This window comes from Phocoena sinus, chromosome 1 (assembly GCF_008692025.1).
Source record: "Phocoena sinus isolate mPhoSin1 chromosome 1, mPhoSin1.pri, whole genome shotgun sequence".
NCBI lineage: Eukaryota > Metazoa > Chordata > Mammalia > Artiodactyla > Phocoenidae > Phocoena > Phocoena sinus.
This window is the reverse complement of record NC_045763.1, coordinates 167,579,599-167,606,460: the sequence shown is the minus strand read 5'-3', so window position 1 is coordinate 167,606,460 and position 26,862 is coordinate 167,579,599. Positions and strand designations below refer to the sequence as shown.

At 39.8% G+C, this 26,862-nt stretch overlaps 2 protein-coding genes across 5 annotated transcripts in view; one reads left to right on the top strand and one right to left on the bottom strand.

The window, feature by feature from the left end:
- Window positions 1–674: 674 nt before the first annotated feature.
- On the bottom strand, window positions 675–21,895 carry BPNT1 (3'(2'), 5'-bisphosphate nucleotidase 1). Its single transcript, XM_032654417.1, has 9 exons — window positions 21,738–21,895; window positions 17,508–17,635; window positions 14,158–14,262; window positions 13,142–13,249; window positions 11,700–11,748; window positions 10,390–10,481; window positions 5,345–5,542; window positions 2,820–2,925; window positions 675–1,559 (listed from the first exon to the last, which is right to left on the bottom strand). Exons 2-9 carry the CDS (start codon window positions 17,625–17,627, stop codon window positions 1,411–1,413), a joined length of 927 nt encoding a protein of 308 aa, XP_032510308.1. The 5' UTR covers window positions 17,628–17,635; window positions 21,738–21,895; the 3' UTR covers window positions 675–1,410.
- A 3,374-nt stretch (window positions 21,896–25,269) lies between these two features.
- IARS2 (isoleucyl-tRNA synthetase 2, mitochondrial) overlaps window positions 25,270–26,862 on the top strand; it is a 70,975-nt gene continuing 69,382 nt past the window's right edge. Inside the window, exons 1-2 of one of the 4 annotated variants that reach the window (XM_032649850.1) lie at window positions 25,520–25,657; window positions 26,354–26,432. Coding sequence is in view for 3 of the 4 variants with exons in the window: in XM_032649822.1 (XP_032505713.1) it covers window positions 25,391–25,657 (267 nt within the window). In the remaining variant the exon portion in view is untranslated. Of the gene's footprint in view, window positions 25,658–26,353; window positions 26,433–26,862 lie in introns of all 4 variants that reach the window. The other 3 variants (XM_032649822.1, XM_032649833.1, XM_032649841.1) reach the window with 3 other exon arrangements.

Here is a 26,862-nt window from a genome sequence, read left to right as displayed (position 1 = left end):
CTAGTCCACTCTTTTCATGTAGACAGAAAACTCGTTTCTTAGAAGGAAGTACTTTCCAAACATGGCCAATTATCAGGATCACCTTGGGGATTTGTAAAATAATTTAGGGAGGGGTAGGCAAGAATGAAGAGTTTTTTAGACATAATTCAGAGATACTTGTGAGACATCAAAGTAGGCTTTTGGGTATAGAAATCTAGAGTTTGAGAGTTCTAGATACAGATTTTGGAATTCTGGGTAAAAGGCCCTTAAGTGAAGCCATATTTGTGGATTAGATCATCTAGAGAGAACTTAGGACAGAATCATGGTGAACACTGACATTCAAGGAAAGGGAGACAAAGAGAAACCAGGAAAGGAGATTGAATAGGAGTGGCTATTAGGGGGAAGAAGAAAAACAGGACAGTGAGAAGAGAGTTGCAAGAGGGAGAGGGGCCAATGGTGTCAAAGCCACAAAGACCTCTTCCTGCAGCTGCCTTGTGAAAACAGTACTCCAACACCGTCTCTAGTGAGTGTTACACTTAAATGACTACCGAATCCCTGGAGTAGCTGTCTTAAAATACACGGAATTTTAAGACAAAACCGCTTGGCTGGAGCCTGTGAATTCGTATTTTCTGAAAAGCTTCCCAGGTAATTCTGACATGCAGTGGGTTTGGGAATGATTAATTTAAACTACTTGCTTAATACAACGAGAGAAATTTATTTAAAAGCACAGGACAGAGACCTAAACAATAAAAACCTAGGCAGAATGTCAGAATAATTTTGATAGCATACATTATAATCTTCCTTTGGAAGGAATAGGAGCAATTACCTAACTTTCCACAGTTAAACTGCATAATGATGCCATAAGGATAAAGTAATGCCCACAGCAGAGAACACATAGTTTCCAACTACTTAAAAACAAAAAAAGCTGGTGAATAAGAGAGAGAGCTAGAATTAAATAATTTATTATAAAGAAATATTTCTCCAAAATCTGTTTCATCAACATATAGAATGATATTTTAATGTATTCAGAATGGGAGTAGGAAAACGTTTTACATTACTGTGAAAGACAAGAATGAGATTTAGGTAATAACTTGTGGTTCTGTGCCCTAAAGAAATCTGGTTTACAAAACAGGAATGCTGATTCAACAGGGCGCCAGGATGGCCAGTTGGAACTAAGCTTTACTTTCACTGCTCCAAATAAAAGGAGGAGAAATGAAATGTGAAATATACTGACTTTACAAGTTTTCCAGATGTCAAAATTGGTCTGGTTGATTCATTAATCAAGACGTTTAAAAATTCAATTTTCTACTCCTAAGTAACCAAATGTAAATCGGTGATCAACAATGAATGAAGTAAAGGTAGAGCTCAAATTCCATCCAATTAGTTTTTGAGGAGCAAGTCCTTCTCCTGGTGAGTCGACGGGATTTCCCTTCAAGGAACAAGTACATTTTTAACAGATTCGGGAACTCGACTTGCATAGTAGTCATAATTCCTCAGTGTGGCCAGGACGCCAGCTGAGTTCATGTGCTTCACTTCCTTGTTATACTGAAGGGCATTTCCATGGATATCGGTTAACTTGCCTATGGAAAAAAACATCAATACAATGTCAATGGCTGATCGGATCATTATGTTTCTAGTTATTTCTAACAGCTTCTTGCTTCCCTATATAACAATATCCATTGAATTCTGGATAAAATAAGGAAGACAATGCATGACCACAAAGGTTAAGTATTAATTCACTTGCAATTTAAGACTACAGAGAAACTTGACTAACTAAAGGCTAAATCATTATTTTTTCTACCTGATTAAAATAATTTCACTTGGTATTTTCAATTTATACTTCTCAGTATCAATTAATTTCTCTTTTCCTGGAGTGATTACACTTCCTATTGGTTATACTCCATCACCCACGATTCCCGGTTTCAAAAGTGTTTTCTTCATTCTACCATTTATTAGTAACACTTTATTTGGTAAGAGTTTAAGTGAAGTATGTTCATAAAACATAACTGTGTTACAGTCTCATTTAATATTCTAATGAGAATGGATCGCGATGAATTTAACTTCCTTGTCATGTAATATGCTGGGATATCGACACAATAATGTACCAGGGGGCTTCCCTGGTGGCACAGTGGTTGGGAGTCCACCTGCCGATGCAGGGGACACGGGTTCGTGCCCCGGTCCGGGAGGATCCCGCATGATGCGGAGCGGCTGGGCCCGTGAACCATGGTCGCTGAGCCTGCGCGTCCGGAGCCTGTGCTCCGCGACGGGAGGGGCCACAGCAGTAAGAGGCCCGCGTACCGCAAAAAAAAAAAAAATAATGTACCAGGAGAAATGATAAAATAAAAATCAAGTGTTTAAGAGTAGATGTGATCTGATGTCTATCTGAATTAGAAAAATCATCTTGCTATGTATATATCTGTAGTATTTTTGCAGGCAGATTAAAAACATTCCAACTCTATGATCTTTAAGCACTAGCACTGAGACATTTACCAATACAATATTGGCTCAAAAGCAACTAATGAGGACGATGATGAATATTTTACTTTTCAAGAAAAAAAAACCCTAAAAGCATTAAAGCCATAAATTAATAAGGGTTTAATTAAATGAACTGTGTGCAGATCGAGGTCCAAAAGAGAAACTGTAACTAAAGGAAAATGAATTCACTGAAAATCTACTTTCTCACCTATGAAATGCGAAGCTTAGACTGGATAACCTCTAACTTTCCTTCTATCTTTTATATTCTAAGAGTCTAGGTAAAGTAACATTACTGAAATATCATGTCCTAGCATAATATGAAAACTGTATAAAAACTGTAATTCACCCAAATAAAATGGACTAACCTCCCACAGCATGTAAAATGACTTCTGGAGCACAGGTATCCCACTTCTTACATCCAGGACTTGCAAATACATAAGCAGAGGCTTTGCCTTCGATTAGCTGGATAATCTGTAAGGTTAAGAGAATAATCATCCCTCAACCATGAAATAACTGAGGTACAAATAAAAGAGAAACTGCTTGTTTCTATCAGTATATTTCAATTCCGCTGTCAGACTTGGGTTAAAGCCTTTAGCAGGTGTAAATGAGTATTATGAAGAAACATATAGAATACATGCATAATAATGTAGTATCTGATGGGAAAAAAAGAAGTCAAATGAGCTACAAGGAGGATATCTGAATGGTCTCTATATTCTAAGTTAGTTAAAATAAGGTTTTCTTTTTTATGCTGTCTTTTCTTCTTACAGTAAAAGCAATATATATTTGTTGCAGAAAAAATAAAGCTTTTTACTCTTGTAAAAATTTGACCATTATTATATAAAGGATACAGAAATATCAACCAGTACAATAATGTATAGGTTGTAATAAGTCCTAACAGATATGTGATGCTGACTAGTCTAACAAGCAGTTTAATAAGTCTTTGTTTTGGTATCATATCTGTTGCTATTTCTGCTACCAAAGTATGAATTTTAAAAGAGTCATCTTGGACTTCCCTGGCGGTCCAGTGGTTAAGACTCCGTGTTTCCACTGTAGGGGGTGCGGGTTTGATCCCTGGTCGGGGAACCGAGATCCCGCAAGCTGCACAGTGTGCCAAAAAGTAAATAAATAAAAAAAAATCAAATCAAATCAAACAGTCATCTTACTAATGCCCTGTAATATCCATACAAAACTGAGGTCACTGAGGGACTTCCCTGGTGGTCCAGTGGTTAAGACTCCATGCTTCTACCACAGGGGACACGGGTCTGATCACTGGTCAGGGAACTAAGATCCCGCATGCCGCGTGGTGTAGCCAAAAAAAAAAAAAATTTGAGGTCACCGACAGAAACCGCATGACTCATAGCAGTAACTTGCTATCAGCCTTTCATTAGTTGCTTGTCTTATTTTTTGGTTATACTGTAAAGTAATTAGTGCCGTAAAATTCAGACTTCAAATATTGAGATGAAGAGGCCAGCCTGGGAGAATCAGGAGAGCCTCAGTGAACACAAGGTAACCAGCTATTCTTTTTAGGATTACTGTATTCAATGACTCGTTCAAACCATTAACCCTTGCTGCAGACTTCTGAGTAAAAGCTTTCTCTTTCTTTTAAGAAATCTGTGTCAAGTCTTATTATGTGCCAAGAACTATGCCAGGTATATTTTTTCAGGGAAGAAGGACTGTGGCTTTCGTCCGATTCTCAAAGAGGTCCTTGATGCAGAAAAGTTAAGAACTGCCCAAACAAGGTCTTTGCAAGGAGAAAAGGTGGGAGCTGTGTAGGGTGGGGACTTTGCTCCTACGGGGAATGGTACTTCCTCGGGAATAAAAGAGGTAATGGCATTTTGTAGTTACAAAAGTAGGGGCAAAGAGAAATCATATTTCAGTGACTATCAGGAATATATTTTTACTTTGAAATGTTTTACATTTTTTTCAAAATACTGCTATTTTTAAACTTCCATTTTTCATCCTCTTATAAGTAAATGCTTTTAGAGGGAGATCACTTTGGAAGCTGCTGTAAAGGCTGGTTGAGGGATGATGACAGGTTTCACCTAAGGCACTGGCGGTTGAGATGGATGAGACATTAGGGAAGAATTAAGAAGATCTATAGGTAGGATCAGATTGATAGGATGTGAGGCAGGAAGGAGGCTAGGATGGCTTTCAGATGTCTGGCTAGAGCAGTTAGAAAAATGGCGGTGCCATTAAGCAGATAGGAAGTAGGGAGAGGAACACATCTGGGGGCAGGTAGAAAGAGGATGCGTTCCAACTGGGGATGCCGAATTTGAGATACCTGATGGATGTCATCATGACAACCAAGGGGCAATCAGATGAGAAGAGATCAGGGATGGAGATCAAATTGTGTTCCAATTCACAATGTTCTCAGGAGGATGGGAGCCTAGGTGAATGAATGGGGTAAGTATCCAGAAAGGGGCAGGCAGGTCCATCCTGGAGTCTGTAGAAGAAAGGTCTGGGAAGTAATCCAAGAAGATCCTTGAGAAAATGAGGACTGGCAAGAGGCCCGGGTTCTTATCCAAATGGCTTATCACTGAATTCTCTTAGATAAAAAAGACTTGAACCACAACATTTAAAAAAAATTCAGGGAATTCCCTGGTGGTCCAGTGGTTAGGACTCCACGCTTCCACTGCAGGGGGCACAGGTTTGATCCCTGGTTGGGGAACTAAGATCCCACATGCCGCGTGGTACGGCCAAAAAAAAAAAAAAAATTCAAATGTTGCTGAAATGTGTCTTTAATGGCAAATTACAACCTTTAATCTCTTCTCCCAAACTCTTATTTCACATTTTGTAACAGCGCAGTATTTCTTTTTTTTTTTTTTTTTCGCAGTATTTCTTTTAATAATTCAATTGCATTTCAGGGTAGATGATGGATGGATTTTGGTACCTTATTTCCTGCTCCTCCCACCCGCAGCACATCATCAGGGTTCATAGCTGCAACGCAGTCCGTAACCAACTGGCTGTTATGGGACCGGGTAGTTGTGATAATGTGTTTTCCGGCAGGCACTTCTTTCAGCTGAAACCCGAAGGCACCTAAACCTAAAACTCCCCAGATTGTTCTCCCCAACACAGCATCTGGTCCTGCCTATGTAAATGGGTGAAACAATGGCAAAGCTTGTCATCATTTGGAGAGAAACGTTCGCCATAAATAGAACATTTAGTTATATTAGCAACATGATTTTTTAAAAATAAAAACATGATAATGTTATAAAGTACAAAAGCAGTATCATCGACAGAGAAATTTTCCTGAGAACATCAACTGATCGTTCTCATTGTTTTGGTTAATAATTGGGTTTCAGGGAGTTCCCGGGTGGCTTAGTGGTTAGGATTCTGGGCTTTCACTGCCGTGGCCTGGGTTCTATCCCTGGTCGTGGAACTGAGATCCCACAAGCCACACAGCACGGCCAAATAAAATAATAATAATTGGGTTCCAACGGTACGGAAAGGAATTTCTGGTTATTCCCTGGAGTCTTCAGGAAAGGCAACATCACATACTGATTCCTGTTCCTTTCAGAATTATCCAACAATCTCATTACTGTATTTGAAAATAGCTGTTTGCAAAAGGTACGTAAAGTCCCCAGGAAATGAAACACCATGTATTGATTACTTTTCATTGTCCAAGGAACAATGAGGATCACATTACTATGGGAATAGGTAATGGTGATAATATAATAATGCTGCTATAGAGACAAAGCGAGTGAATATGCCGATACTGAAGAGTGGCCACGTATAATGGGGTCAGGGTTAAAAGATTTTACTGACAATTGGGGTGGTAAAATGACAATGACAGTGCAATCCCAGAATCTGTATTTTCCTTTGCAGCACTCAAAGACCTTTCAGCCACACTGTTATAACTATACACTTCATATAGAAAAACAGAACCGGCCGCTTTCATGGAAAGTAAACCTGATGCATAAAAGATTAACACAAAGTCGTCAAAATACCACTCTATCAATAGAGTAGACATACAGACATATATTTTTACTTAATACTAAACATGTACCACACACCATACTAAGTGCTTTACATATATTATCTCATTTAATCCCCAGAACAATCCCATGAAATAGTATTATCATCCTTATTTTACAGATGAGAAAAATGAGTTTTGGAATCATTCCGTAACCTGACCAAGGACTCTAAGAAGATCATAATCAAACTCAGGCTCATCTGTGTTCAAAGCCAGTATTTTTCGGGACCTCCCTGGTGGTCCAGTGGTTGAGACTCTGCACTTTTACTGCAGGGGGCGTGGGTTCGATCCCTGGTTGGGGAACTGAGATCCCATATGCCACAGGACATGGCCAAAAATAAATAAATAAATAAATTTTTAAAAAGCCAATGTTTGTCGTCACTAAACTAGTAGACTACCTCGGTTTACTTCTCGAAATGCTTTCACACACATCATCTTATTTACCCTACAGCAGTACTCTGGGTGCTGTTATAGTGAAATATGCTTGGGCTGCAGGGTTGGATTCCCTGGGAAGCGGAGATCAACACCTGTGGAAGGGAGGGGAGTGGGCAGAGGGAGAAACCGAGCTGTGATGCAGACACGACCACAGCTTCAGCCAACCCCATGGGAGCTCTGGAGCCAGAATGGCTCTTCAGAGTTGTACCAAACTGGGGAGAACACATCCCAAACTGGGATGAAATGCCAGGACTTTACACCCCTCCAATCATCAGTCACTAGAAATGGACTGCCTTGGGAATGGGCGTGTCACTGGCAAGGCGGTTCTTCACAGGTGAGGCGATCCCCAAAGAGGCTGAGAGCTGAAGGCTTTGTGCGGACAGCACTCCCAGCAAATGGGGCAACAGAGGAACCAAAAAACAAGCACTGGGGGCTCAGTGTATGTTCAAGTGCTTCCCCTCTTCCCTCTTGAGTTTACACTATAGGAGAGGCTGGAATGGGAAAAGTACAGAGAGGCTCTGTGTGCTCGTTATGCTTCAGCTCAATTGCTGAGACTAATTTCATGTGCCCAAGAAACCTATTTATTAATTCAGCTCTCCAGTTATTCTGAAAAAGAAAGGAAAGCATACTAAATTGAGGACATGAGCATTCTGGTCCCTAAAAACTCATATGACCTCTGTGAATGAATATGTCAGCAAAGAGAATGGGACCGTGGAATCTGGCCCCCTGATGAGGTAAACGCAATCCCATGAGGCAGCCAGCTAGCCTTCCTCTGTGCTCCTGATCTCTCAGCCTCTCTTGCTGGCTCTCTCCTTCAGAGTTCCCACACCAACTGTCTGGGGGTAAAAAAGGCTAACATTTTCACCTTACCGATGAGTTCAGTAAGATTCCTAATGGTTAAGGAGCTACCTCCGATATACAGACAGACTGGGTTTCTTTGCACTATTCCATGCTCTTTCCTTTGAGTGCTTCCCAGCTTCAGGATCTGTTAGAAGCAGTAATAAAGTCTGAAGTGTAAAAAGTCTTCTATCTGGCTCAAGAGAGCAATGTAGAGCAGTGGCTAAGAGCTTGGACTGCAGTCTAGATACCAGACCTGCCATTGACCAACTAGGGCAAGTTACTTGTCTCAGTTTCCTCTTCTTTAAAACAGGGATAAAGGCTTCCTTAAAGGACTTTGCTGAGTATCAGAATGAGATAATGCATGTGAATCCCTCGAGTCTGTCAGTACACAGTAAGCTCTTGATAAATGTTAGCTATGATGATAATGACTTTACATTGGACATTCAGCCTTGAAAACCACCAACAAAGCTAAGCAACTTTTCTCCTTGTTGCAACAAATTTTAAGGCATAAGCAAGAGAGAAGGAAGAGAAGAGGGAAAGAAAGTATACAGAAGGGAATGTGGTGAAGGGACAGGTAACAAAGGAGAGAAGCAGAGCAGGAGAAAATGAGCTGGTACGTGGGAGAGACAGTGACTACCGGGGTACCACAAGTTGCCTACCTCTTTTCTGCCTACCAGTGCAGCCAAAAGCCTAGCTATTTTTCTCACCTTTGCTTCATTCCTGGGTTCCCTTAACTTTTGATTTTCATTGTTCTGTGGAAAATGAATACAATTTTTCTAATCTTAGAAATAATTGATGGAAATTTTTAACAATTCCTAAGCGCTTAGATGTTTTCTGATAGAAGGTGCCATGCACTGCAATATTATCTATGAATTAAATGCCCCTATTTCAAGTAACAGTATTAGCTTGCTTTAAAGTTTACATGATAACTGCAAACTTGTGTCTGCATATAATACTGTATAAACATTAGTCATATTAAAAGAATTAATGGGGCTTCCCTGGTGGCACAGTGGTTAAGAATCTGCCTGCCTGGGCTTCCCTGGTGGCGCAGTGGTTGAGAGTCCGCCTGCCGATGCAGGGGACACGGGTTCGTGCCCCAGTCTGGGGGGATCCCACATGCCGCGGAGCGGCTGGGCCCGTGAGCCATGGCCGCTGAGCCTGCGCGTCCGGAGCCTGTCCTCCGCAACAGGAGAGGCCACAACAGTGAGAGGCCCGCGTAACGCATAAAAAAAAAAAAAAAAAAAAAAAAAAAGAATCTGCCTGCCAATGCAGGAGACACAGGTTTGATCCCTGGCCGGGGAAGATCCCACACGCCGTGGAGCAACTAAGCCCGTGCACCACAACTACTGAGCCTGCAAGCCACAACTACTGAGCCCGCGTGCCACAACTACTGAAGTCCATGAGCCTAGAGCCCATGCTCTGCAACAAGAGAAGCCACGACAATGAGAAGCCCGTGTACAGCAATGAAGAGTAGCCCCTGCTCGCCGCAACTAGAGAGAGCCCGTGAACAGCAACAAAGACCCAACACAGCCAAAAATAAACAAATAAATTAATTAAAAAAAAAAAGAATTAATGGACTGTTAAGCAGTTCAATGTGAGACTTTCCCAGTAATGAATGCATAAATAGTTTTGCTGAATAATCGTAAGATGCACACGATTATAAATGAAAAGTTATAGGGCTTCCCTGGTGGCGCAGTGGTTGAGAGTCCGCCTGCCGATGCAGGGGACACGGGTTCGTGCCCCGGTCCGGGAAGATCCCACATGCCGCGGAGCGGCTGGGCCCGTGAGCCATGGCCGCTGAGCCTGCGCGTCCGGAGCCTGTGCTCCGCAGCGGGAGAGGCCACAACAGTGAGAGGCCCGCGTACCGCAAAAAAAAAAAAAAAAAAAAAAAAAAAAGTTATAATCACATAAATGATATTAAAAACAACAAACTTATCTTAGAACTAGAGATTAATTCTGCTCTTAACTCAAATTGGAGATTCAGAAGTAATAGTCCCCACTCTGGTTACCTTGTTTCTCCAAAGTTCTATCAAGGTCACACTAACGTAAATACCTTAAGTATTTTATTGCAACCATTTCCTTTAACATTTAATGTGATCTAACAGTATATTCCTGATTTGGAATTACATTAGCCTCTTACTTCTAAGGAAGACAATTTCTTGGGAGTATAGTAGAAGGTCAAAGCAGATTAGAGAGACAAAATGAGAGAAAAGAGTACAAGAACATGTTTAGTTAATGCTGACTATAATTTAGGCACTATGTAGTATTACCTGCAAAACAACATGGCTAGCCTCTTTTCTTGGTTGAAATGGTTCATTTCTTCAACGTGCTTCAAGCACCACCTGTAAATCAGGTGTCTCAATGACCAAGCTAACCAAGAGCCATATCAGTAATTCCCAAACTTTTGCTTATGATTTGAAACATAAGGCATACATAACAAATATGTGCAAATCATACAGTGTGTCTGTGTACAGTCACATACATACACACACATTCCTGGCATCAACACCCCCCAGAGGACCTGATTCAATACATCTGGGGTATAACCTGGGAATCCTTACTTTGAAAAGCTCCCCCAGATGATTGCATGTGCAGCCGAGAAATCATTGGATCAGATAACATTAAGAATCATATAATACCATAATTATTTATCTAATAAAATATTTTGGTATCATTTATAGTAATACCTGGTAGTTGTAATATGGCTGGTTAATAACTCCTGCTATGGCTTTTCCTTCATAAGCAATTCCAATAAGAACTGTTACATTGTCAAGAAGACCTAAAAAGAAGAAATTTGTATCAATTACATAACCTTCTCAGGTTACAGCACATCAATGGCTCCAAGTTATTTTTGCAATAAAGGTAAGGAATTTACAATGATTCATCCATGATTAAACTTACTCTGGCAAGATACACAAATTATGAGAGTTGACCAGGGACAGAAGTAGGGACTACAGCCACTTAATTGAATTGATACACATGGTCTCATGGTCTCATTAGTAATAATCTGTAAACCAATCAAGTAAATCAGCCATAACTCTGCAGCCATCATCAGTAGATTCCTCTGTGCCCCCCTCTACCACCATCCGACTCACCTCTGCCTGCTAGATCACTCTCAATTGCAGGATTACTCTCTAGGTTTGCATTTCAAGCCTCTAAATTAAGATTTCTCACAGTGGGGTCAATGGACTAACAAGCAGCATTAGAATTAACTGGCTCAATTTTTTCAGTACAGATTCTCAGGCTCCTTTGCAGAGGTAGTGAATCAAAACCTCTGGAGGTCGGGGTTGAGAGCTGAACGAGCTGTTTAGGTGTTCTTACACTCACTGAAGCTGCCTAGAGCGCCCCTATTTCTCAATGGATTACAGAGACATTTTCACACGGACTACAGGATTCACTCATTGTAGATATGTCTCATCCAAGGACAGAGAGAGTTTTTTCTAGCAATTACGAGACAGTTTTCTTTTTTCAGCTGAGAACCAATATAAGAAAACCTACGTTGATCTTCCTCTCAAAAATAAGAATCTAAGCTTATGCTACACTCCTAAAACCTACCACTCTGGCTCTGAGCCTGGCACTTCTCACTTTAACGTTGCCAACTTTATTTTAATTTGCTGCCTTCTAATTTTGCTCATCTTAGATAATTTCAGGAAGGAGAAATATTGCACTGTGTTTCAAAACCCATCTTTAGAGGTGAGGCTGTGAAGTGAGACAGCAGTTCGCAGAGGAAGCGAGCGAGGGATGGGCATGGGATGGTGGCAGAGCAAGGCGATACAGTGACACTTTTCATCATTTTTCTACCCAATAAAGCTGGGGGTTCAGTATAGTCCCTTCGGTTACATTGGTTTAATGTTAGTTATTTTCATCTAGGGGACATTAGGATTGTGGGACTGGTGGAGTATGGGGGGGTGGTATTTGAAGGAGATTAAATGTTTACAACTAAACATCATATATTAGTCCTACTGCTGTCAAATACAAATATAAAAGAGATACCAACCTTCAGTATATTCCTTGGTACCATCCAGAGGATCAACCCAGACCACAAGCTAAAAAAGAGGAAATGTCCAAATTGAGCATATAAAATTTAAAAAATTGATTTAAATGGATAAACTAAAACTACCTTTTTTTTTAATTTTTGAAATTATATTATGGGTGGCTTAAGCCAATGTCATCAGTTTTGTAATAATTAAAAAATAATTTAAATAATAATTAAAAATTTAAAAATAATAATTAGAATAAAAATAATTTAAAATAATTAAAAATAATTTTAAAAATAAAAATAATTAAATAATAATAATTAAAAATAATTTTAAGAAATAAAAATAATTTAAAAATTAAAAATAATAGTAAAAAAGTAAAATATTAAGTAAAATATTAACACAACATTGTAAATCAACTATACTTCAATAAAAAAAATTTTTGATATAAAATGGTTAACTGGTAAAAGTTTATTGTTACCTGAACACTAAACATGTGGCCATGAACATCCTGGGCTCTAGATGGTGATATAAGGAAAACTTTAAAGTGGCACCAAAAACGTTTTGTGTGGATGCTACTCATTTTTATATATAAATGTTGATTTAAGATAAATAATGACAGTCTGATTATCGTAAGGACACATGTATATGCGGCCAAGAAAAATGAATGGTTTATAAAACTGGCAGTAGCATAAAAAAGAAGTCCCCTCTTCTTAGGACTTTTAATATGATTCAGGATACGCAGCCATTAAACACTAGATGCTTGATGTAAATTTGTGAGGGCATATTTCTGACGGGAGACACCACATCTTTTTTTTCTATACTGCATATCACAGAACAAAGTGCCTTACTCATAGTAAGTGCTCAACAAATGAGTGTTACATAAATTAAAACTCAAAAATTAAAGAAGTTTGATAGTTATCTGAAGTCATAGATTTAATTTAAGCAATAAAAAGCAAGGGGGGTAATTTTTATGGCCTTCCAAAAATATAAGGTAGCAATCCATTTCATCTCCTTCCAGCCCCAACTACCAATGAAATGTTTTCCTACCAAATTTACTAAATAACAAATAAGATTTTCTCCCTAAAAGTATTTTGTTTTTTGGCCATGCCACGCGGCTTGCGGGATCTTAATTCCCTGACCAGGGACTGAACCTAGGTCCCAGCAGTGAAAGCACCCAGTCCTAACCGCTGGACTGCCAGGGAATTCCCCCAAAAGTGTTTTTAATAACAGTTTTAGAGTGAAGAGGAAATCAATAGGATGAGAAAATGAACTCGAAGTTAATAGGTCAGACATCCCATATGGTTGCCAGGCACTTATATGTTGGCTCTGAAAGATTTCAAGTTCCTGGTTTCCCGTGTTTTATAACTACCAAGTTTTCATCATGATGGCAAAGTTTATTTCCTTTACTACGACAAAAACTGAAGATTAAAAGAAAGTTAAGTAATAACATGGATCATACGTCTTCCTCTTTGATAGCACTGTACTGTGATGGGCATGGTTGCTTCAGTATCTCCTCCCACTGACCATCTTCAATCAACTCTTGATCCACGTCTTCAGGAGGCAGATCCTAAAGCAGAGAACACTGATGATGACCAAAGCTGTTTCCTGTTTACAGAATACCGTCTGTCTCAGCGACAAGAAGAAATGCGGTATCACAGGTTTCACTAGTCCTTCCTGTTTACCATTTCTATTTAGAGCTTTTAAAGCACACTGAATAAAATTGCAAAAACAACCACGTATGGCTCATCAAAGTGGATTACAAAGGATCCCAACTTCATTATCCTGAACAAGGATTAAAAAGAAAAGAGGGCTTCCCTGGTGGCGCAGTGGTTGAGAGTCCGCCTGCCAATGCAGGGGACACGGGTTCGTGCCCCGGTCTGGGAGGATCCCACATGCCGCGGAGCGGCTGGGCCCGTGAGCCATGGCCGCTGAGCCTGCGCGTCCGGAGCCTGTGCTCCGCAACGGGAGAGGCCACAGCAGTGAGAGGCCCGCATACCGCAAAAAAAAAAAAAAAAAAGAAAAGAATTTTTAAGTATTATACACCTATTTACACAAGTGACTCTGCTATCAGCTATGTCTAACTCTCAAATACATGAGATGTCAAGTCCTTCACCTTCACAGTGTTAGTCTTTAAATAAGTATGCAAATAAGCCTTAATTTAAAAAAAAAAAAGGAACAATAAAACCCATTTTATTCCAAAGTTCTAGAACTCTACCCTTCTTATACTTTGTATGTTGAATGTCACAACAGTAACCGTATCATCTATGGTCAAGAACTGACATATGTGGCCTAGAAATAAACCAAAATATTAAAAGCAGATATTTTCTGAAAGTCCAAGAAACATGATAGTTATTTTTGTGTTAAAACACAAAAATATAATGCTTGAAATCATAAAAGTAGGGTATAAATCACTAAAGGGGCAATTACAACTCCATACAGTAAACAGGGATTTAAAAAAATATATGATACTCTTACCTCTTCCCCTATAATTGTTAGTTTGGGGAATTTCCGTGCCAAAGAAGAGCATATGCTCATTTGAACTAATCGGTCCGCCTTGGTCTGCAAGTCTGTTGCACAGGTCTGCAACAAAGAATGCACATTTTAGCAGAACTAAGTATGAAATCTTTGATGCATCTTTGATGCCTCATGCGTGATTATCTATATCCATTTAAATTACACTGTCTGTTTTAAGACTGATCAAGCTTAACATCATATGAGACAGTTTCTTGGCTGGGTCTTTCTCATGGGATTTATAGTGGCTAAAGTTTGTAAAGGAGCTTTTAAATTACTTAGAATATTTTCTCCCCCAGTTCACAAATTCCTTTTATAAGATCTCTACATTAATCTTTTGCTTAAGCAGGTTGACAGACAGGAAATTCACAATTTTCAAGGCAGTTAATAATAATAAATAACTCTTTAGTTATTTAAAAGGTACTTCTTATATGGATCTTTCTATAAACTCCACTCAATCCTAATTTTAATAATTCAAGAGGTCCTCAGAATGATTCGTTATTTCTTATTTCAAAATTTTTATTTCTAAACTATAAAAAAAATGAAAGTGAATGGCAGTAGTATTTACTACATAACTCACCTATGGCACTCAACTGAATCCGTAACTCATATAGTCACACTTGTGAAAGACAGTGACCACTTCCTTGCTTAGCTTGCTTTCAGAGAATTAGGACATGTTGCAATTTATACATGCCTGTTTAGGTGGATTTACACATTATTTTATTTTAAATAGCAGATCTTTTGCAATACTTTGTAGTGAGATAAGGAATGACTACGAAAATCAAACTCTTTTCTGCCACAGTGAAGTTTGCTGGTTATCTCAATGTAAAGAACAATTTTGCTAGAATGTAGTGCCACAAAGGCAGAGATCTTTGTTTTATTTTCTAAAGAATTGTGCCCGGCACACAGTAGGTGCTCTGTAAATATCTGTGGAATGAAACTACTTAAATTAATTGTTGAAATTGAAGATTACTTACCTATCAATCAAGTTTAGAGACCACTGCTCCAGAGAAAAAAAGACACATTGATAGCCATTCAACTCTATGAGGAAAGCTCTCCCAACTCTTCTCTAGGATAAAATATTCCCTGCTCTTTCTACCGACATAGTGCCAGATCTCACCATTCTAGATACTTTGTGTGACAAATCTGTCTTTGCCCTGTCTCTTTTAAAATGAGGTGTCAACAAGTGGATATAAAGTACTAGAAGTGTCTGACCAGTAGAGAGGACAGTGAGGTTATTATCTTTCTTTCTAACTTGAACACTATATTTCTATTACTCTTTAGCTATCGGCTACAAAGTGGTCCATCTAATATAATCACAAGAGAAAATCAATTTAAGCAAAATAAATAATGCTAAGAGAAAAATATGCAAAGATATGATCCAAAATATTGGCTGTGCTGGCCTAATAGATGATTTTGTACGTTTTGCTGTTTTTCTCTACTTCCTATGTTTTATAATAGAGAAAACAATAAAAAAGAAAAGACAGTAAGATTAGTAGCCTTCTGAAAGTAGCTGTTTTACTACTGTAGTAGTAAACTAAAAACTAAACTAAACTACTAGTAGTAAACTAAAAACTAAAACTAAAACTACTGTTTTACTAAAACAACTGTTTTACAAGTAGCTGGCTTGTCATTGAGCATGTATGTGATCAACTAAAACCTCTTTTTCACACAAATTTGAATCAGACTCCCCCCTTATTACTTGAACATTAATATAGGACTTTATTCCTATTGTAATATCTTGTTGAATTTGGCCCACCTTTCTCAGAGTTTGCAACTATTTTGAATACTTATTCTGTAATCCAATACAACAACTAGCCCTTCCAGCTTCATTTTATTGACATATTTGATAAGTATCCTTTCTACATCCTCCTCTTCCACAGCACTTTTGAAAAGATGCATTCAACAAATTTTTAAAACTGTATTTAAGTTAATGGCTAAAGAGAAAAAGACAGTCAGGAGCAGAGTCCTACGATCTGTCAACCAGCGACCCTTTTCCAGCTTGAAAGTGAATCATGAATAAAATTACGGGGTAACATTGCTCACCTAGTTATGAGTACACCTAACAGTGGCTCAGGATGGGGGATGAGAGATATCATCTATATATTATAAATAGCTTGAATGCTTTTTGAAAATAGAAAATGAGGGACCATCACAAATTTTTTTAAAAGTTGATTCAAATCAATTTTGATTTCAAAATCAAGATACCCTATATCTATTTCCTATACTATTAAGCCCATAAATCTATCAAAAAAGGAAATGAGATTTATTTCACTAGTTCTTGTGATATTTATTCTTAATTTTAAAAAGTAGTTATGTTGAATATCCTATAATTAGTTCACAGGAACTTATTTCTAAGTTGTCTTTTACTTATATATAAGGTCCTTACTTTTTTATACAAATAGCCTTAAATAGATGCTTGACTAATCATAAAGGAGCATCTTAACTACATCTCTATTTCAAATCATTAAAATGTTTATCATATCCTAAAATTTTCCCACTTGGGAAAAATTACAATACAATTTTCCTTAAAGATTATGACAGGGCTTCCCTGGTGGCGCAGTGGTTGAGAGTCCGCCCGTCGATGCAGGGGACACGGGTTCGTGCCCCGGTCCGGGAAGATCCCACAAGCCGCTGAGAGGCTGGGCCTGTGAGCCATGGCCACTGAGCCTGCGCGTCCAGAGCCTGTGCTCCGCAACGGGAGAGGCCACAACAGTGAGAGGCCCGCGTACCGCAAAAATAAAACAAAAAAATTTGTAATGTGAAATAATTATCAAATCTTGTGGAAGAAATTATATTTTAAACTAGAACACATGCACGGTGGGATTTCTTTTAAGAATCAACTACCACTATAAACTATCTTTCTGTTAATTTACCTAAGTTTTCAATTACCATGCTGGAGAGAAAACCTTTGCTTTAGGTTTCTTTTCCATGCAGAAAAAACGTTTTAAAGCTTTGAATATAGGGGATACTTATTTAAATGCCAGATGTTACCAAACATGTCAAGTTCACCAAGGACTGCACGGCTTTGCATGAAGTAGATTACTTCAGGATATGAAGCTTGGTTCCAGTGCTCTGGAGCTAGACAGTGGTTAGAAGGTCCAGTCATATAAGTAAAGGTTTTGGAGGTAGGAAGTCTAGAGTCCTCTGCAGAGCAGAAATGGAGCCCATTTGAACTAAGGGTCTTGCAATCTCCATAAGGGAGCCATTGAGTATTTCAACTATTAAAGCCTGTCCAGATTATTATATCCTTTTAGCTAAACCTCAAGGGACAAAAACAGAGTTGGTATAAAATGAGACGAGACTTTCAGTACCTTCTCCACGATACCCAGGTCTCCTTCAGCAATAACACGCCTGACTATCGTTCCTGCCTTTTGAGCAATAGAATATGCTGAAGCCACCAACCGCATCAACACAGTGTGACTGGAAGCCATGATGTGCCCTAAAGGAAAATCGAGAGAAATGTTATGTTACTTTCAAAGCCAACTGCTGGTTTCATTTACTTGAATTCAATTCAACATATTGGTATTGAGTGTTTACTTGAGACTGCTTCAATTAACTGTATAGATTCTCTAATAAACATTTACTAAGAGAGACTTGGAAAAAGACTCCATTTCAGCATTAGCTCTCCCAATAAATTCTATAGTATTCTTTTTCTCTGCAGATGGGACATTTTGAGGCATGGGGGTAACTGACCCAGGACTACAAACATGTGAATAAGTTTTATGTATGACAAGTGTAATGTACAAAAGCTGTGGACGTGCTGCAGGGGCTAAAAAATAAGGTATAATATCTGCCCTTAAGGAGCTAATATTTTGGTGGGCTGAGGGTAAAATACTGTAAGCTAATGTCTATAACATAAAACTGGTAAGTGCTGACAGAGGTATGAAGAGCATAAGGGATGTGTGTGTATGTGGGAAATAATTAAAAAGGGGAGGGACTGCATGTGATTACATTTAGTTTCTGAAACTCAATGAATATTCCTTTAGAGATTGAATAAAATTTAATCTGCTGGTTATTGGCTACCATCCTCATCAGTAGCAAAATAAAGAGAACAAGCAGGATAACCACTGGACTGAAGACCAAGCATTTGGAAAAGTAATGAGTGTCAAGCAGCCCCTGGCCCAATAAAAAACATGAAAAAAACAGTCTTTAGGGTCAAGTACTTTCCTTTTTGAAAATACAGATTCAAATCCTGCAATTTTATTGACTGCTTTGATGCTGGGATACATCACCCAGATTCCCTCTGGGGCTGCCAACTTACTTCCCCACTGTTGAGAGGGCTGCCAACAGATGGTCTTTGGCTGCCACCTTTCTTTAGGAATTTATCTGCTGAGAAAGAGTCATTTCACCTGAAACTGGTCAACAGGGGGGTGTAAAGGCCATTCCTCACTCCAGCTGGGCTGCCACCCCAATTCTGCTGGGCCTTCCTAGCTTCCAAATTCCCAGTGGGGTGGGCTGAGCCTTAGTTGGGACTGAATCATGGTCCAACTGCCCTCATCCCCCATCCTGAGCCACTGTTAGGTGTACTCATAACTAGGTGAGCAATGTTACCCCATAATTTTATTCATGATTCACTTTCAAGCTGGAAAAGGGTCGCTGGTTGACAGATTGCAGGACTCTGGCCCTGACTGTCTTTTTCTCTTTAGCCATTAACTTAAACACAGTTTAAAAAATTTGTTGAATGCATCTTTTCAAAAGTGCTGTGGAAGAGGAGGATGTAGAAAGGATACTTATCAAATATGTCAATAAAATGAAGCTGCAAGTCCTTAACTTCCTTATAGCAGTTCAGATTACATCCACTGTACTTCCTTCTCTACCAGTTTTACACCTTCTGGCTTGTAAAACACTAACTTTGGTAAGCACGTCTCTCTGAAAGCTCATCAAAAACAGGGATTAAAGGCACAGGCACTGAAGCCTACTTCCTGTGTTCAATTCCTAGCTCTGGCACACATCAGTTGTGTGACCTTGGGAAAGCCACTTAAACTCTCCGTGCCTCGATTGGTAAAATGGAGCTAGCAATAGTGAGTCATGGTAATTATTAAATCAGTCTCTGGTACAAGGTAAGCACTAACTAATGCTGGCTAACCATTATTACAATGATTATTCTCATTGCTGGCTATCCTGCAGGGACATTAGGGCAGCGTTAATGGCAAAAAAAAAAAAAAAATCCTATAGCTTCTGCAACATTATTTTGACTCTGAGGATATAATATTACCAATATGACCCAGAATCACAGCACAGGTTCTTTTTCATAATGTTCTGGGCTTGAGGCTTGGAGTATGAAAAAAGGTTGTACAACATTTAAGGCAATCAACCTAATATCCTATCATTTGAGGAATCTTTACAGCTGTCAACATGGCTAGTTCAGAAGGACAAAAACAATAGGAATCAATGATCCATTTCTTCTCATAGCCTGGGAGAGGTATCTTGAATTCAATATAAAGGTGGTGAGCATATGAGGATTAGGTTCTTAAAATAAATGATGAAATCGGAACCCAGGGGGAGTGCAGTAGTATCCAAGTTGAGGAGATGGAGCTGGGTGTCTGCGGAGGCCAAGATGATAGGAGTGTGCAGGGCAGAGTACCAGAGAGACCTCTGGAGACCTGCTAATCAGTGCAGGCAGGTGAGGAAACTACCTGAAGGAACAGTAGGTGTGATCTTCAGAGCTCACACGGCTTGGGAGTTCATGCACCCACTAGCCAGTGGGAGACCTCATCATTCACAAGACACTGGTTAGAGTAACACACATTGCGGGTGGGAATGTAAGAGGGTGCAATTACTTTCGGAAACAGTTTGGCTGACCCAGCATTCCACTCCTAGCTATTTGCCAAGAGAGAAAGAAGTGTAAGTGCTCATAAAGACTTCTTCATGAATTTTGTTTGTTTGGGTTTTTTTTTTGCCACACAGCACGGCACGTGGGATCTTGGTTCCCCAGCCAGGGATCGAGCCCGTGCCCTCTGCATTGGAGGCGCAGATTCTTGATCACTGGGCCGCCAGGGAAGTCCCAAGACTTCTTCGTGAATGTTTATAGCAGATTTATTTGTGACAGACAAAATCTGAAAACAACCCAAATGTCCCTCAACAGGTGAGTGGATAAACAAATTATATCAAATTATACACTTTAAATATTTACATTGATTGTATGATAATTATACCTCAATAAAGCTGCCAGAACCATAAAAAAAAAGAAAGAAAAATAAATAACTAAATAAATGGTGAGTTCCCAATCAAAATACTAAGATAATTTATCTTTTGGAACTTGACTATAACAGAGCAAATTCTGAAAAAAAGAGAAATGAGCATATATCAAAATATGATATAAAACTATAGTAATTAAAAGTTTAGTCCTGGGCAGAATTTGAGAGACAAATCAATGCAATCAAATAAATTCCAGAGATAGATCCAAATACACTAAAGGTGATAATTCAAATCATGGAGGAAAGTTAATTGTGCAAAAAACGGTGGGGACAATTGCTAACCTTTTAAAAAAGTGTTGGAATATTTTTGCCTTCTTTATATCAATGTGTATTCCAGATCAATGCATGATTTTAAAAGTAAAGAATGAAACTACAAAAGTATGGGGATAAAACATGAGTGAAATGTTTTATAAATTTGGAAAAGCACTTTTAAACATGACTAAAACCAAGAATCCATTATATATTGATAAATCTGAAGGCATAAAAATTAAAATGTTTATATAGCCAAAATACCATAAACAAAGCAAACAGATGAGTGACAAAATGATAACAAAAATTTGTATCACATACTAGACAAATGTGCTAATTTTGTTGCATAAGGGGCTTACATATACCAATATGTAAAAGATGAATGATTCAACAGAAGAATGTGCAAGTGACGCCAATAGGCAATACTTAGAAAAATAAAAGCAAAGGCCATTAAATCGTGAAATGCTCAATTTCACTAATTATGAAAGAAATGCAATCTAAAACAATGAGAAATGATTGTTCATATGTAAGACTGGCATAGATAAGAAAGTTTGCCCAGTGTTGGCTGGAGTGTGAGGGAAGATCCTCCTGAGCATTATTAGCGAGGATGTAAAGTGGTGAAACCGCTTTTTTGAAAATCTTATTAACAGTAAAATGTACACATCTTTTAAACTAGCAATCACATTTTCAGGGAATCTAAATGAATAAAACAAGTCTACAACCAGAAAAGGCAGTAGGAAGAATGTCTGCTATTTTAACGATATTTAATTTTAGGCGTAAGACAGTCTCTAAATTTGGATGCACTAAAGAACTCACCGTCTAAGGCTGCCTTGTTATTTCAACAACATATGGCCATAAAAAGATCCCGGGGCACGAAAATAGTAGTACAGGTAAACATTCAAAATGCTGACACTGAAGAATCTAGGTCCGATATCGGAATATCTGGAGAAGTACTCTGATTTGCGTAATTTTTTTTTAACATAAATCCTTTGAATCTCTTCATATCTGTGCAGAGGGGTGGAGTTAGGGGACCAATAAACTACTCAGATCCGCCTAAGGCCCTTGCGCTGCCCCGCAGGAGAGAAAATTACTTACAGTGACAAGACTGGCACCAAGTCAGACGAAAGAGACTTCAGGGGTAACCAAAAAAGCGTTACCAAGCAACAGGTCCCCCGCAGCGTCCAGTACAGCGCTTACCCTCCGCGGATAGGTCATCAGTGGATGCAGACTAAACCTACCTCAGCTACTGAGCATGCGGGAAGTTCGGCGCAGGCGCAGGACAGCTACTTTGCCACCGCCCGGTCTGATTTTAGACCCGCCGGAAAGTTCCACCCGTCCGCGTTTTCTCCAAGCTTTCCAAGCTTTCCATGCTTTCCATAGGCTCCAGTCCCCTAAAGTCAAACCGAAAGGTGTATTAAGTAATGATTCTGGTTTCAGGTGTCTTCCAATCCACTTTGTGCGCACAGTTTACTCTTAAGATATTTGTCGGGTTAGTGATACCGCCCCGTGGCGGCAGGCGGCTACTTAACCTCGAAACCCTACGAGTCTGTGGACTGGCTTCGGGTGGTCCGCGACGCCCCTACCTCTGTTCCCCCTAAGAAAACTTTATGCAAAAGTGTGTTACTAGCGTTTATTTTATTTTTTAAGCATTTATCAGATTCCTGAAAGGGTCTGTGACCCTTTCATTCGTCTACTGATTAGTCCTGGGAGATTTTTTCTCTTCCTGGTCGGATGTGCCATATTAAGTATTTTTGTTTTTTTGAAGCACAGAAAAAAAAAAAAAACCTAATTACGACTTTTATTGCACTGCCAAAGGTAAAAACAAACAAGCAAAACCAAAAATTGCCTGTTTATTCATTTTGGCTTTCACCATATATTTAAGGAGCACACTTCTTGTGTCTGCCTGTATTTCTGTGTCCATGTGGGAGCCGACCTTTGGTGAGAACAGCAGAGCGAAGAGGCAATGATCTTTTTTTTCAGTATTGAAAAGTAGGGCACTGTGATTAAAATATAACAACATAAAATAAGATGACAGAGTTAATAGCAAACATATCAGTTATAACAACAAATGTAAATTGTTTAAACTCATCCATTCAAAGACAGAAATTCTCTGATTAATTAGAAAGCCAAACCCACTGTTTCATCAGAGTAGAATTCGGGGTAAGAAAAATTATCAAAGGGAACAGTCTTTTTTTTTGTTAAAGGTATCCTTTATATTAATAAAACTGCTTTATTTTAAAACATTTTAAAATTAAATAACCCATCACTGCATTCTTGTTGCTAAAAAAGAAAAACAATCAAAAAACCCCACAACAATCTGTCCAAGCCTTTTTTTGTCTTATTTTCCTAGTTTCATATGCTTTATTTTATTTTCACTTAAAAAAATAAATTTATTTATTTCTATTTTTGGCTGCATTGGGTCTTCGTTGCTGTGCACAGGCTTTCTCTAGTTGCGGAGAGTGGGCTTCTCATTGTGGTGGCTTCTCTCATTGCCGAGCATGGGCTCTAGGCATGCGAGCTTCAGTAGCTGTGGCTTGTGGGCTCAGTAGTTGTGACATGCAGGCTCAGTAGTTGTGGCACGCAGGCTCAGTAGTTGTGGTACGCAGGCTCAGTAGTTGTGGCGTACGGGTTTAGTTGCTTTGAGGCATGTGGGATCTTCCCGGACCAGGGCTCGAACCCATGTCCCCTGCATTGGCAGGTGAATTCTCAACCACTGCGTCACCAGGGAAGCCCCATTTTTTTTATTGGGTAAAAGATTCATTAAATTCTATAGTGCTATACAATTTTCAAAAATTTTGCACATGATTTCATATAATCCCATAATAACCTTTTCCCCCTACTCCTATATTGCCCCTTCCCTTTCCGCTCTCTCTGCTGGTAAGCACTAGTTTGCTGTCTATATCTGTGTCTGCTTCTTTTCTGTTTTATTCACTAGTTCATTGTATATTTTAGATTCCACGTATAAGTGATATCATAACGGTATTTGTCTTTCTCTCTCTGACTTTTTTCACTTAGCATAATGGCCTCCAAGTTCATTCATGTTGCTGCAAACGCAAAATTTCATTATTTTTTATGGCCGAGAAGTATTCCGTTGTTTATAGACATAATACATTTTATCTATTCATCTGTTGATGGACAGTTACGTTGCTTACATACCTTGACAATTTTGTAAATAATGCAGCTATGAACATTGGGGTGCATGTACCTTTTCCAGTTAGTGTTTTTGTTTTTTTCGGATACATACCCAACAGTGGAATTGCTGGATTATATGGTTGTTTTGTTTTTAATTTTTTGAGAAACCTCCATATTGTTTTCCACAGTGGCTGCACCAATTTACATTCCCATCAACAGTGTAGGAGTGTTCAGACCTTCTTAGAGCTTCTGTCCCCAGATTGGAATTTTGCTTTATCTTTCCTGATATTGCAGAGCCATACTGCATCATCTGGTTTTGCAGGTTAGACAATTAGGAAAACTCTAAGAGCAGAATACTTACAAAATTTTTACAATGTTTTCCCCACTACTTTACAATTGTTTTAGCTTCATCTAATTCAACAGCAGTTTGTTCTTGTTTTTTAGAGACATGCCTTTACTAGATTCTTAAGAACATCAGCTTAGTTTTCATTAAAAAAAAAAAAAATTGCTTTGGGAATTCCCTGGTGGCCCAGTGGTTAGGATTTTGTGCTTCCAATGCAGGGGGCATGGGTTCAGTCCCTGGTCAGGGAATTAAGATCCTGCATGTGGCAGGGCCCAAAATTAAAAAAAAAAAAATTGGTTTCGGGGAGAGGGTGGTTAGTGAACAATTTTCACTTGCGTGCTCTTCTGTAACTCCCAAAGTTTTGTAATTAGAAAGAAACAATAATTTTTATTAAAAAAAAAAAACAACTCACCAGAGAGCAGTATCAACAAATGGCTGCCATTACATGGAGTTCTAGTTTGAGAAGACTTTTACTTACACAATCTCATTTGATTTTCATAATAACTGAGTTAAGTCAGACCATTTATTTTATTATGTTACAAATAACAAAATTTACCATCCATTGGTTTTTATAATTAAATTGTATAATTACACAGCGAGTACAACTGGCACGAATAAGTTCAAGGATAAACACAACCGACTGTGAGCCCAACAGTTGGGAAGAGAAGTGTGCGGGTGTCCTAGAGAGTTGCCTTATGCTGATAGCCCAGTGTACCCTCAGTGCAGGTTTTAGGAGTAAACAGAGAGCACTGTTGCATTCAACAACATGTTATGTGGAGGTAGGCTGTACTTGCTAAAGCGGTGCTTCCCAGTAAGGTAGCCATTAGCCCCATGTAGTTGTTGAGCACTTGGCAAGCTGCTAGTCCAAATGTGTAAAATACATAGCACATTTCGAAGACTTAGCATGAAGAGAAAGAATGTGAAATATCATACTTGTAATTTTTGTTAATTACCTGTTGAAGTGATAATATCTGGGTTATACTGGATTAAAGAAAAACATACTTTCTAAAAGGCAGGCCGCTGTGATTGAAATATGAGCCGGTCGCGCCTGCCCCATTTCCTTCGGCCCCTGGGTATCAGCCCTGATCCGGGATGGTTGCCGCGGGGACCCGGATGTGGCCCCGCCCCCTGCGTCTCCCCGCCCCGTCCCCGCCCCGCGCTTGCGCACTCCTGCTAAGGCTCGCGCAGGTGCTCTGGTCTCCCTCTTCCCCAGAGCCGGGCGGGAAGCTAGGCCTTGGCGTCTCTCCGGAGCCTGGGTTTGGCCTGGCCCGCCATGCGTTGCGGGCTGCGCCCTCGCGGGCCGGGAGCAGCGGCCCTGGCCGTGGCCCGGAATTTGTGGGTGCCGCCCCGCCTTCCTCGTCGGCCTGGCTGGCGAGGGGCGACGAGGAGGCTTTTGGTGCGGTCAGTCACCGGGGCCAGTAACCAGCTGCAGAATTCGAGTAATGGCAGCTATCGGGACACGGTGTTGCTGCCGCAGACCAGCTTCCCCATGAAGCTGCTGGGCCGCCAGCAGCCCGACACGGAGCTGGGGGTCCAACAGGTACGGGCCGGCCTGTGCGCGGCGCGGGCCGGGAGGGGGGACACGGGCCCTTCCCGGAGCCACGCCTGGGCCACTCACACCCCGGGTGGGGCGGGACCCGGCCGCAGGCTCCAGGCCCTTTTGGGCCGGGGGTATTGGGACCAGGTCAGTGGAAATCATGCGCTTCCCACAGGTTGTATTGGGTGAAAACAGAAGTGCAGAAACCTCTAGGCAAGTACCATAGAGGTGGCCGGATCCAGAGCGGAATGCTAAGGAGGAACCAGCGATGCTCAGCACGGATGGAATAGAAGTCCCAGTTTTAGCTTAGACAGAACCAGTCGAATTTGGACGCTTTTCCAGTGGCTTTTAAAAAGTAAATTAACATGTACACATATAAATAAAAATTCGATTATGAGAAGTTGAAGCTCAGTCTTGTGGTATCAGTAGGTCCCTAGTTGGAATTACGGCTTGTTTGAAAGGTCAGGTAGCTGTGGTTACTTCCTCAGAGTCTGCTTCCTAAACTGTGCCTCTGTCTCCTGTATTAGACTGAATTTTCTAAGGGCAGAGATTCACTGTTAGTTTGTGTAATTATAGTCTTTAAAATCCCTGATATTTTGGATGTATTGTCTAAGTAAATATGCTTAGATTAAATATTCTTATGACAGCTCTCAGAGTTCTAGACTCACAAACTTGTTTTGGCTATCTAATTTTTTAAAGTGTTTTATCCAGTACCTTCTGTATTTCTGGAACTGTGACAGTTGCAGAGATTTTCTCATATAATCTTCACACCAGCTCGGTGAGTTGGATATTATTAACATTTTTTTCAGATGAGGGAATAGGCCTACAAAGGCAAAATGACTTGGTCAAGGTTACACAGCAAGTGGGGGAAGAAGAGTGGGATTACAATCAGTGTTATTCCAAATTAAGAGAATAGCAAGTGTTGAGGCCAAAGGATAGCAGGAATAAGATGTGAGTACGTGTGTGTGTGTGTGTGTGTGTGTGTGAGTGAGAGAGAGAGAGAGAGAGAGAGAGAGAGAGATGGGGGATCTTCAGGTCCTTCACCATGGAGTGGAGGGTGGGAAGTGCTGAGAGACTGCCCAAGAACTTAGTGGTACTAAACCTTTGTAGGGTCCTGTATACGTTTATAAAGCACTTAGACTTTAAACTGAAGTCTACGGAGAAGCTATTCAAAAGTATTAAAAGATGAATACTCAGATGTGCGTTTT